The 11,321-nt window shown below is 40.0% G+C and overlaps 1 protein-coding gene across 2 annotated transcripts; it reads right to left on the bottom strand.

Moving 5' to 3' along the window:
* Positions 1-4,278: 4,278 nt before the first annotated feature.
* ZBTB14 (zinc finger and BTB domain containing 14) lies at positions 4,279-10,983 on the bottom strand. 2 transcript variants are annotated; one of them, XM_090137413.1, is made up of 3 exons: positions 10,894-10,983; positions 8,540-8,623; positions 4,279-8,057 (listed from the first exon to the last, which is right to left on the bottom strand). In XM_090137413.1, exons 2-3 carry the CDS (start codon positions 8,540-8,542, stop codon positions 6,714-6,716), a joined length of 1,347 nt encoding a protein of 448 aa, XP_089993539.1. In that variant the 5' UTR covers positions 8,543-8,623; positions 10,894-10,983; the 3' UTR covers positions 4,279-6,713. The 2 variants fall into 2 exon arrangements, with proteins under 2 accessions (XP_089993539.1, XP_031444789.1); XM_031588929.2 differs by lacking the exon at positions 10,894-10,983 and adding an exon at positions 10,238-10,447.
* Positions 10,984-11,321: the final 338 nt, after the last annotated feature.

Here is an 11,321-nt window from a genome sequence, read left to right as displayed (position 1 = left end):
CACAAAACAACAAGCATTATCTGAGGCTACTGACTTTGTAAGCAAATTAAAATTTCTTCTTAAACATAACTGTATTTACATACAGCAAATACAAATACTCATTTTGTTTGTACTAGAGCTGAATAAATGTAAGTTTGAGAATATTTTTCACAGTATATTCTTGCTTTTACTTCAACTCTTCTCCTGTGCTTTGCCTATGCAACCTTAAACACAACAGAAACACATTAACAAGCTTTGACAGTATGCCAAGTAGGAAAAATATCTTCATCTGAAGACACACAGTCCTGAAAACTCTACTCTGTAAACTACAATTATGCTGATGACAAGTATACAATAACCAAAAATCTGCAGATAATTGACAATCTCCCCCAAAGAGGAATCCTGCCTGAAGCTACATGGTATTTTGTGTTTTTTTTTTTTTTAATTTCAATTTCTAAAGCAAAAGGAAAAAATGAATTTTTCATCTTAGAGTGGAATTCCAGCAGATGACATCCTCTTGCCTGAGTACTCTGCAACGCCACTGCAAGGATTTGTTCATATAAGCACTGCTTCTGGTATCTATGACCTTGAAAAAAAATCAGGAGCTTCATTAGTGAAGAATGAAAACTTCAGTATTTTTGTCTCTAACATATTCTAAAAATTGAGCTTCCCCGCAGCTAACTTGCTTGTACATGTAGATTTACCCAAATGTATAAATAGCCTACTGGGAGGAAGTCAGAAAACCACAGAAGTAAGCAGTGTGCTTTGTTGTTGTCATGATGTTTTTTTGCTTTTTTTGTGTGTGTCTTTAAATTAAAAAAAAAAAAAGTGCCTCAGAAAATGTATTTTTTTCTAAAACAGAAGAGTTGAAATTATCATTTATCATAATTCTCCTCATAATTTTATGATTCCACTAAGACCATCTATATTCAGTGCATGCTTCCAGTAGTTTCTTTTAGTTCTACATTAAAATTCATCTTTAAACCTAAATACATGCACAGTATGCAATACACTCCTACCGTCCTATATATATTTATCCAAAGTGGTCAACATTATGAAAAAGAAAATATATTTGGAATTTCCATTTACTAAGATTTTCAATATACTATTACTAGCACTCTTGACTTACAATCCTGTTGTATCCTTTCAAGAGCTACAGACTTTTAAATGTACATAGATATCCCAAGTACATAAACATTTTATATAAATATATGCATATGTACCCTACAAGGAATCTGGGATACAGGTGCACAGTATTCCTGCTGTTGACCAAGCCTTTCGATTTCCATGCTTTACTTTAATAATAAATGTTTTAGACTTGGAACAACTTTATTCAGAAGGTCTACGTGTTTCTCAAGTTTATAAAATTAGATACTTAGCTTCAGATTGCTGAAAAACAGAAAGACTTCAGTCTATTTCTGTCTTAAAGAGTTCTCAGCACTGTTCAGTTCCTATCAGAATTGTTGAAGGTCTTTAAATTTTCAGAGCTTTATAAATATCTGAAGGAGTAAGGCCTGCAAATAAAAAATATAAGAGGATAGTGGAGAAAAATACTTTCATAAAGATATCAATATTATATAAATCACTATTTTTAGATATTCTATTATTTCAGATCTCTTATATTACATTTAAGAATCATTCCTGTGAAAATATGTCTCAACTATTACAATACATATTTAACAAAATCTATTCATGGAAATCCTCCATTTGCTCTGAAATGAATGCTATTATAATTGTTTTAGTTATATGGAGACAAATGACTGATCAACTGCTGTAATGGAATTTTTAATGAAACATGCACATTTCTGGCTTACTGAGCATACCACTGTGATCTCTGGACTCGCAGAATGAATATTTTTTTAATCTATCTCTACCTTTTAGGTGAAATTATGGTGTACTGTACTTCTTTGTAAATGCTTACTTTCAGGAAAAAAAAATCTTGTTAGTGATAGATGCACTTTATTTCAAATACGTACTTCTGTATGACAGAGAAGTGTCTGAAATTTGATAAAAGACTTCAGAATAGATTATCTGTCTCTAAAAATACATTTTAAGCTTAGTGCAGACTTTCTGGTACCATCTGATATTTTATTCTATATCTCACCCAACTCTATTAATTTAAATATTCTTTCTCACCGGAATTAAGAAGGCACCCCTAAAGCTATGCCTGGATTAGAAACCAGAGTCAGATCTCCAGAAGAACTCCAGGTTGGGTAGCTAAACAGCAAAATTCTGATGAGTTTTTAGTATTCTGCAGCTTACACGAACAAATAGAAGCTGAACAATTCAACATTTTGCTACCGAAGTCAGCATGAGGCACATGACATCAACATTCAAAACTGATCTCTAGGCCTAAACCATTTTCTTTGCAATATTAGAGCAGAAAATGAAAACTAAAGTTCTCAGCTGTGAATTGCTTAATATTCTAATGTTTGTTTAAATATTGGCAAGAATTGTGCGTAGAAAAGGGGTTAAGAGTGGAAAAGGGCTGGAAAGTACTCTTTCCAATGCTTTCTTTGTTCCTTTTTTCCTCTTAAGTAAACACCTGTTTTTAAGAGCACACAGTTAAGATCACAGAATAGCAATTACTTCAAGTATTTCTTTTCACCCTAAGTTATCTATGCTTTTTTGGTACTTAGATCTTTTTACAACTCAGGAAACCTGACACCAGAGGAAAGGCTAAAGTAATCATATAGACCAATTTGGGTCACCAGAACATCAGCTGATATGATGCTGCATTTTTTATATATCAGAACTTATATACATATATATATATATATACATAGTCCTGATCATACAAACAACTATTCATTTCTAAGCTTAACTTTAATACATGCAGACCTCCACTGAAGCCCATGGTCACCTGCCACCACAACAAGTTCAATATGAGACAAAAGACTAAGAGTTTTTGCTATTCTGTGTATAATAAAGATATCACTGGCCTAGGTTTCAAAAACATTAGATAGAAAAATGTCTGTTTAGGAATAATTCTGTGCATGATATTTTTGCTACTTAATTCTGAAGCAACAAACAAAGAAAACCATTTAATTCATACCTAATGCCATTTTAGCCATCCATGTTTCTATAGCATTCTATCATTCTTTCATGTTAATCTGTCCCTTGTCTGCAAACTTTGTTAGAAATATTAGGCTAGTTCAGTACCAATAAAGTCAACAGCAAAATTCCCATTAACTGGTCAGAATCTCACTCACTATCTTGTGAGCTCTGAAAAAAAATTGCCATCCTTCTAAAAGCAAAAGTAAAACTTTGCCATTTTACCATGCTGGAAAACTGCTATGGCTTGGAGCTGCCATACATCTGCTTCTGTACATAGCATCTTCTGGTAAAGACAGGAGAGAAGTGTTGAGCAGCAGTGTCAGGAAGCAGTTATATCTATTTGAATTTCACAGTCAGTTCCCCAGAACACATAAGCTATTATCCCCTCAGATCATATACATATAACAGGATTAATTTAGGATACACTAACAATAGCATACAGCTAAGGTTACCTTGACACTTCCTTTCTAAGACCTTTTCCAGAACTTCAAAATTATTCCAGGCCCTGTTTTGAATAGAGATATTTGGGAAGGGAAGAAAAGCCTATTAGTTTTCACAGAAAAAAAGAGAGGTGAAGTGGAGGGAGAAAAGGAAAAAGGAAAAATAAAGTCTGCATCATTAAAACACACAGTTGTAGCAGAAACCTCCAATGAAGTTCTCAACCTAATAAAAATAACAGAGCCTTTGCCTTCATGATCAATACCATCATTCTCTGGAAAATGCAGTGTTCTTCTGGCTCCTCTGCAACTAAAATTAGTAGGAGGTCTATGTGACTTTTGAAACCTACGATGTGGGATTAATTCCACTGTTTTCACTTAAGGCCAAGTCTCACGTAAAGTGTTCATGTCATGTACAGGGCATGTGTGACAATAGCACCTGTTTCTGCCTCAGAATTCTGTCCTTGAATATCAATCTGCCTCAATTTTAACATGCCACAAACATCACACAACCCTTAGAGCTGTAACCTTATATAACTCTTACAGCTGTGAACTTAAACAACGGCAAAATTTACTCTGATGCAAAATACAGTGTTATCACATCTTCAGTTGCCTGTCTTTTAATGCAAACCTGATTTTCCATACGATTCAGATTGACATCTCAATTGCTTGTGCACAAATGTCAGGGGGCAATATATGTATTTTTTGAACTGTAAGCCTTAAGCTTTCCTTTCATTCAAGCACTCATTTATTACTTCCCCAGCATCCTAAAAAAAAAAAAAAAAAAGAACCACCAAAGTTAAAGAGGCTCTTCACAGGTTATTCAGCTTATCCCTTAGCTTCGAGGCAGAATGAAATATACTTCAACCATTCCTAACAGATGTTTGTCTAAACTGTTCTTGAATATCACCACTATCAGAGATTGCAGCACCTCTCCAGCCATTCTATTCTAATAATTCTTTACTCTACCCCTTAAAAGTCTTTCATAATGTCCCATGTAAATGTTCACTGCTGCAGTTTCAGCTAATTACCTCTTGCACTCTTGCTAAGAGACCTAGAGAAAATTTAGGTTTTTCATTTTTTCTGCTTTTGAAGTTTTTTCACAACAGATTTATTTTATGCAGGCTTAGCGACCCCAGTTTTAACACCTAAGAAAAAGTAAGTGAATAAAGTTTTAGACAAGAAAACATAACAAGACCAATATTCTTAGAAAGAAAAAAGTAGATCCCATTCTGGACCTACTATCTTTATCTGTGATCATATACAATAAAACATTTTAACAATGGTCATTTATCATGTTCCTCAAGAGAACCAATAAAATGCAATGAATACACATCCTCTGATGTTGCACAGATACAAAATGTATAGTTTGTTTACAAACTAATATTACTGAATGTAAAATGAAGAAACATTTTAAAAAAATATATTGGTAAAGGTCCAAAGTTTACATTTTCTAAAATATTAAATTCACGTTTTATTTACAGACCAGCCTTCAAACGATTATTGGCATTTTAAGATAATTGCTTAACCTGATGGGTACATGAAAAAAATGAAGCTGTATAAAAGCAAACAAACAAAACAATAAGCAAAGTTTCATAGAACAGTTCCAAAAATGCTATTTTCAATTTCTATTTAGAAATGCAAAATGTGATCTACTACACAGTAACTTACCAGAAACTGGTCTAACACTTTCATATGCTATAGTTATCGCAAATGATCAATGTTGTCCAATCGTGCCAAAAATAATGCATTTTTGCCCATTCCTACTTCAAATGAAGTGTTGACAACAGTTGAGTATTTACAAATTTTAAATAAAGGCTCGATATCCCTTAGGATCACATTATTACTGTTTTTGTTTCTTCTCTTGTTAACTACACATAGCAGACTGCAATCCAAAGATGACATTTTGTTGACTCTGTGAGTTAACAGTTAAACTAGCAGCAGCTTGTCTGAAGAAAAAAAAAAACAAACATGAAAGGAAACTCTAGGTAACAGACTACAAGTGAACACTGATTCTGAATCAATTAAGACTGAAATCACCCAATGAAGTCTCCCTCTTGCTGAGTGGCAGTGTGCCAGAAGGTGGAATTCTTTAAAGGTGAGCAGGACTTACAAGCTGGTACAACCAGCTAAGATAGAAAATCCCAGTCTGAACACTGCTGGCAGGTAATGCAATAGGCCATGGCTGTGCTCTGTGGTCCGGCAGTGAATTTCGGTCACTTGACAGTGCAGTTAATCCTTCTATGCTTCTCTTTGCCTTGACTGTGCTAGGTTAGGTGGAGTGAAAGCTGTATAACAGAAGCTATCATGTCAAGCTGTAACCGAGCTTTAACTCATTTCTACCAGGTCCCAGGAAGGAAAATATCTCTTTCTCCATGCTGCACCTTTTTTTCCTTTGTGGTTCTGTTCCATATCCTGGGACCTGCATAAGATTTCTGAACTAACACAGAAACAAGCAAGTCACACACTTTTTCCTCATAGAAGGGACTGGCAAATGCAGTGACCCTTCTTTGTCAGCCTGGACCACGGTGAATAATGAGTTTTTTTAGGAAGGTGAGTACTTCCTATTTAATAAAACTTGCCACCTCAATTAAAATGAAAGGATATTTAAGGGAGTGGAAAACGAAATTTAATTTTGATTACAGTCCCCCATTACCCTGTTGTACTAACCTCTAGCACCTACCTTAGGTATTAAAAAAAAAAAAAAAGAAGGAATTAAAAAGCATAGGGAATCATTGCTTGTTTCTCAAGAATTGGAAGCCTAACACCTTCAAAATTACGAAGAACAAGTATTTCTTTTCTGTGTTTCTAATTTTGTGAGCTATCAGCATTTTTAGACATCATACACTGATTTTGATGTCTATACTGTATGCAGTATTCCATACTCGATAAAGCAAAACATCCTCCAGTGATGATCCCTGTTTTATAGAGAGCTTCATCATAATCTTAAAATAAATCAGCGATTAGTGCATTATACTGCTAATGACAACAAAACTATTTTATATTCTAACAATACCCATCTCTGAATTTTTTAAAATACCTAACTGAACAATGCCTTCTGTTCTGATGTAGCATTCAAATCCTCTAAAAATAGTTGTTTTTTATTTTTTTTTCCAAAAGATAATTATTGGTCTAAATGTATACCAACAATAGATTTTGTTCATTTTAATATCTTATATTATTTTTTATAAAGTTTCTGGGTGTTTTTTCTTTTTTTTTTTTTTTGAATTTTTTTTTTTTTTAACTACAAGCTATAGTTTCTAATTGCTGCTCTGCTTCAGCAGCCATAGCTGCTGCCTGTAACTGTTCTGTTTCACTCTGGATGGAATTGGCTGTAGTAACTTGTTTTCTTTCACTGTGCATATTGTTCTCATGCCTCTTTAGATCCGATGCTTTAGCAAATGCTTTAGTGCAGGAACTGCAGACAAAAGGTTTCTCTCCCCGGTGTCTTCTTTCATGGTCTTTGAGGTGGGACTTGTGCTTGAAAGCTTTATCGCACATGTGGCATGCAAATGGCCTCTCATTACTGTGAACTCTTTCGTGCTTTTTTAGGTCCGGTGCACGAATAAAAGACTTTCCACATACCTCACAACTGTAAGGCTTGTAACCTGTGTGTATTTTCAGATGCTCTTTCAAATGAGCTTGTGTAGTAAAGCCCTTTGTACACATTTCACAAACAAATGGTCTATCAGCAGTGTGTAGCTTTTCATGTTTTCTCAGTCGTGCTTCATCAGAAAAGGTCTTACCACAAGCCTGACATACAATATGTTCCCTATGACCATAAAGCAAATATTCAAACTTCATATCCCCAGCTGCTGTCGTCCAGCCTGGTGTCTGTTCGTCTTTCACTTCACTTATGCCATCATTAAATGTCAGAGCCTGAGGGGTTTGAGATCCTAAGTCTTTTGATTCTGTTGTTTCCATGGGCTCTACTTCTTGGCCATAGCAGTTTACCTTTCGAACCTCTTCACTTCCCAACTCCTTCAGAATCGCCTCCTGAACTCTCAGGGTAGTGGTTGGTGATTTCCCATCTTCCTGACTGGGGGGAGTTCCTTCCACTGTCACATCTGATGGACTGTCATCGTGATCTCCGATCTCTTCTACCTCATCATCCTGGGTATCATTAGGTTCCCCAATAGGACGGTTTATTTTCAGACAGTACTTGCTCTTGGGCTGCGTGTTCTCCTCAGGACTAGATACATCACGTTTTTGAGAGCAGAGTTTATCCAGAAAACGAATACCAAGAATCTGGCCTGAAGACATCATCAAATTTACATCTTCCTTCTTAACAGAAATCTTTGCTGTGTACATGTAATTAAGAACTTCCTCAAAAATATCAGAACGAAGAAAATCTATTTCTATTACTGAGGAACTATCGACTTCTAGTTTTTTGAAAAGCTTTTTGAAGTAGGTACTGCAGGCAGCAAGCACACACCTATGTGCTCGGAATTTAACATCTTCAACCACGATAGCTATGTCACAAAATTCTCCTTCCAAACGTTGTTCATTTAATGTTTTCAAGAACACAGTTTTGTGATCGTCATCATTATATTTAATGGTTTCAGACATACTGATGAAAAACTCCTGTAAAATAACAAAGGAAAGTTTTGGAATAAAATAGGCTTAGTCATAAAATTCCACCAGCTGATGCCATTTCCGCTCTAAAACAAATGAAATATTTGGCTTATCAGGGTCAGAGAAGCCCTTCAGATTATCGAAACATTACTTTGAAACCTCTTTGGAAATTACAGATAAATAAAGACTATTGAAAATATAAATATAAACAATTGCAAACATAAAAATATTCCCCCGGATTATAAGCTTTATAGAACACAACTATTTATAATGTGCTTTCTTTGTATTAAGAAATTAATTTATTTAAACCTATATATTGATTCAGTCATCCAAAACTGAAAACTTCTTCTGAGAAGTTGCATTTTTCTCTAAATACATGATCCAACAGTATCAGTAGTTCTTACAGCTAAAGTAAATATTAGTAGTGAAAACAGTATAGAAAATGTGGCAGCATAACAAACTAAAAGTGAAATATGAAATACAAGCCTTACCATGAACAATGCAGGAAATTTTCTGAACAAACAATTATTAAATATTTGACGGATGATTAACCCTTACAATGGGCCACCTTCAGCCTGAAAGACAGAAAAACATTAGCATATTAAGAAATGATAAAATCTGTTTTACATTAGCGCATTAAAGCATGGCATTTTCAATTATTTAAAATGATACCACACACAGTGCTAAAACACTCAGTTGTTATTTAGACAGATTCTACAGATGACTGCACAAACTCATCTGATGATAGTTCTGTTGCCATAAACCATGTTTACATTCTGCTGGCTTCTTTACTTCTCTGACTGCTTTCCTGCTACTCACTTTTTCCTAGATCCAAAAGCCAGGAAAAACTCTACAGGACTTCACAAAATCAATCTGTTAGTCCATCAAAAAGAGGGGACAGTTTTCTGCTGAGTGAGGTGAGCAAGACCAGAGAAGAGCATGGCAAGTAGGCAAAGCAGCCCTAAGAATGGCACATTGGGCCACAGATGGATGCATGTCCAGAAACACCCCCCGATATCAGATTTCCAAACAAACGGTGGAGACGTTTGGCACAGGAACACAGAAAAATACAGAACTGATATTATTCAGTCCCAATCTCCAACAGGCAGCCCCTTGTGATAGGGGCAGGAAACACATGGGGGAGGAAGGCAGTCATTGAATGGCTTAGATTGGAAAGGATTTTAAAAATCCTAGAGCTCCAACCCCCTTGCCATAGGCAGGGTTGCCAACTACTTGATCAGGTAAGCCAATATTTGGTCCAGACACTTCCCTCCATCACCTGTCATGCAGCTACTGGGAATGCCACTCCTCAGTTCCTATTTACCCTTGACCAGATATGAAATGGAAGCAGCTGGTAGGTATGCAACTTCCACCCCTTGGCAATGAGTGTTTAATATGATGTGAAAACATTCAGCATCAGACAGCAGTTTTTGCAAGCCTGGCATTGCAGCATATAGCACCATCGACTTAAAAAAAAAAAAAAAAAGAGAGAGAGAAAAAAAAAAAAAAGAAGAAACAAATGTCAAAATTATTTGGGCTATGCAATCAGATGTTAAGATTGATCAGAAACGAAGTCAAAGTCAGAAAGGAAGTATGTAAGTATGTGAAACAGGCAAAAGAAAACTAAGAAATATTGTGTTTTCCTGGGCTGCCTGGCTCTGCTGATTTAGGATGAGGCATCATGGAATCAAGAAACTGAATTGGTAGGTACCCTCAAAGGCCATTGAGTCCAACCCTCCTGCAATGAACAGGGACACCTACAGCAGATGAGGCTGCTCACAGCTCCATTCAGCCTGACCTTGAGGGATGATGCATCCACCATCTTTCTGGGCAACCCATTCCAGTGCCTCACCACCCTTATAATAAACTTTTGGTCCTTATATACAATCCATCAATCCAGTGCAGATGATGGCACGACTAACTATTCCAACAGGATCCAGAGCTTTTTGCAAGCTGGGAAAAGCCCTGCTTTCTTTTTGAGCACGCAGCAAAGTGTCACTGCTGACAATCTAGCAGCGACCCCTTCTATTTTCATTAAACAATACACAATTCTGCTATGATTCTCTTGAGACCTGCTAAACGGGAGCCCGTTACAGAAGGATTAACTAGCTGAAAGTCGTGTTGGTGAGCACACAGGAGTTTGGGATCGGGGAAAGAAACCAAACTCTGTAGCGGCGCGCAGCAGGCACCTGAGTGGAGCGCTGCAGCAAACTGGAGGAGCACCCCGTCGCCACCGCGTTACTTATTGCACGGGACGACCGGGGCCGTTCGTCCCCTCACACGGCCTTTTTCACCGCTGTGACCACGGCCGCTGCTGGGACTTCCATCTGAACTCGTGACTGTCGCCGCAGCTCCCGCCGGCGCCGGCTCCCTCCTCTCCGCAGGACAGCCGCGCACCGTGCCCGTGCCCGTGCCCGCCCGCAGCCGGGCGCACGCCCGCTCCACGCACCCGCCGGCGAGGACGCGGCGCGGGCGGGCTCCCGCCGGGGCCCAGCCCAGCCCAGCCCAGCCGGGCCTCCGCGGCCCGCTCGCCGCCGCTCCACGGGAACCCGCGCTGCCGTCCCGCCGCCGGGGGCGCCCGCGAGCAGCGGCGGCCGCACTCCCGCGCCTCGCGGGGCTGCGCGCTCCCCCCCGCCCGCCCCAGCGCTCTCCTCGTGCTTCCCGCCTCCGGGCCGCGGCCGCGCGCCCCTTTGTTGCGGGGCAGAGCTGCTCCGGCGGCCGCCGCGGTGCTGGAGGCGGCGCAGCGCTGAGCGGAGGGAGGAAAGGAGGAGGAAGAGGGAGGGAAGGGGGCGCGCGCGCGCAGCACAACGGAGGAAGGGGGGGGGGGAGGAGGGCTGGCGCTTACCTGCCGCCCGCGCGCGCGCGGAACCGGGGAGCGCGGGGGCCGCCGCCGTCCGCCGCTGCCGCCGCGCGGGACGGGGAGAGGGGACCGGGGGGGGGGGGGAGGGAGAGGGAGGAAGGGAGGAGGGGGAGTGTGGGGAGGGGGCCGGGGGGGGGTCTGCGCGCGTCTCTCCGGCCGCCACCGCCGCCTCCTGCACGAGCACTCAGTGCGCGCGCGCGCGCCGGGGGCGGGGGGGGGGAAGGGGAGCGTGCATGCGCGGTGCGAGCAGGGCGCGCCGGGCCGGGAGCGTGGCGGAGGCGGGGGCGAGAGCAGCGGGCGCGCTCCCCGCGCTTCCCCTCCCCAACCCCCCTTCCGAACTCCGTTCCGCTCCATCGGCCCTCTCGTAAGCTCCGCGCTCCTCTGAAAGGAGGAAGGAAGGAGGAGAGGAACGC

Source organism: Phasianus colchicus, chromosome 3, assembly GCF_987193195.1.
Source record: "Phasianus colchicus chromosome 3, bPhaCol1.hap1.1, whole genome shotgun sequence".
Lineage (NCBI taxonomy): Eukaryota > Metazoa > Chordata > Aves > Galliformes > Phasianidae > Phasianus > Phasianus colchicus.
This window is presented reverse-complemented; position numbering and strand designations above follow the sequence as displayed.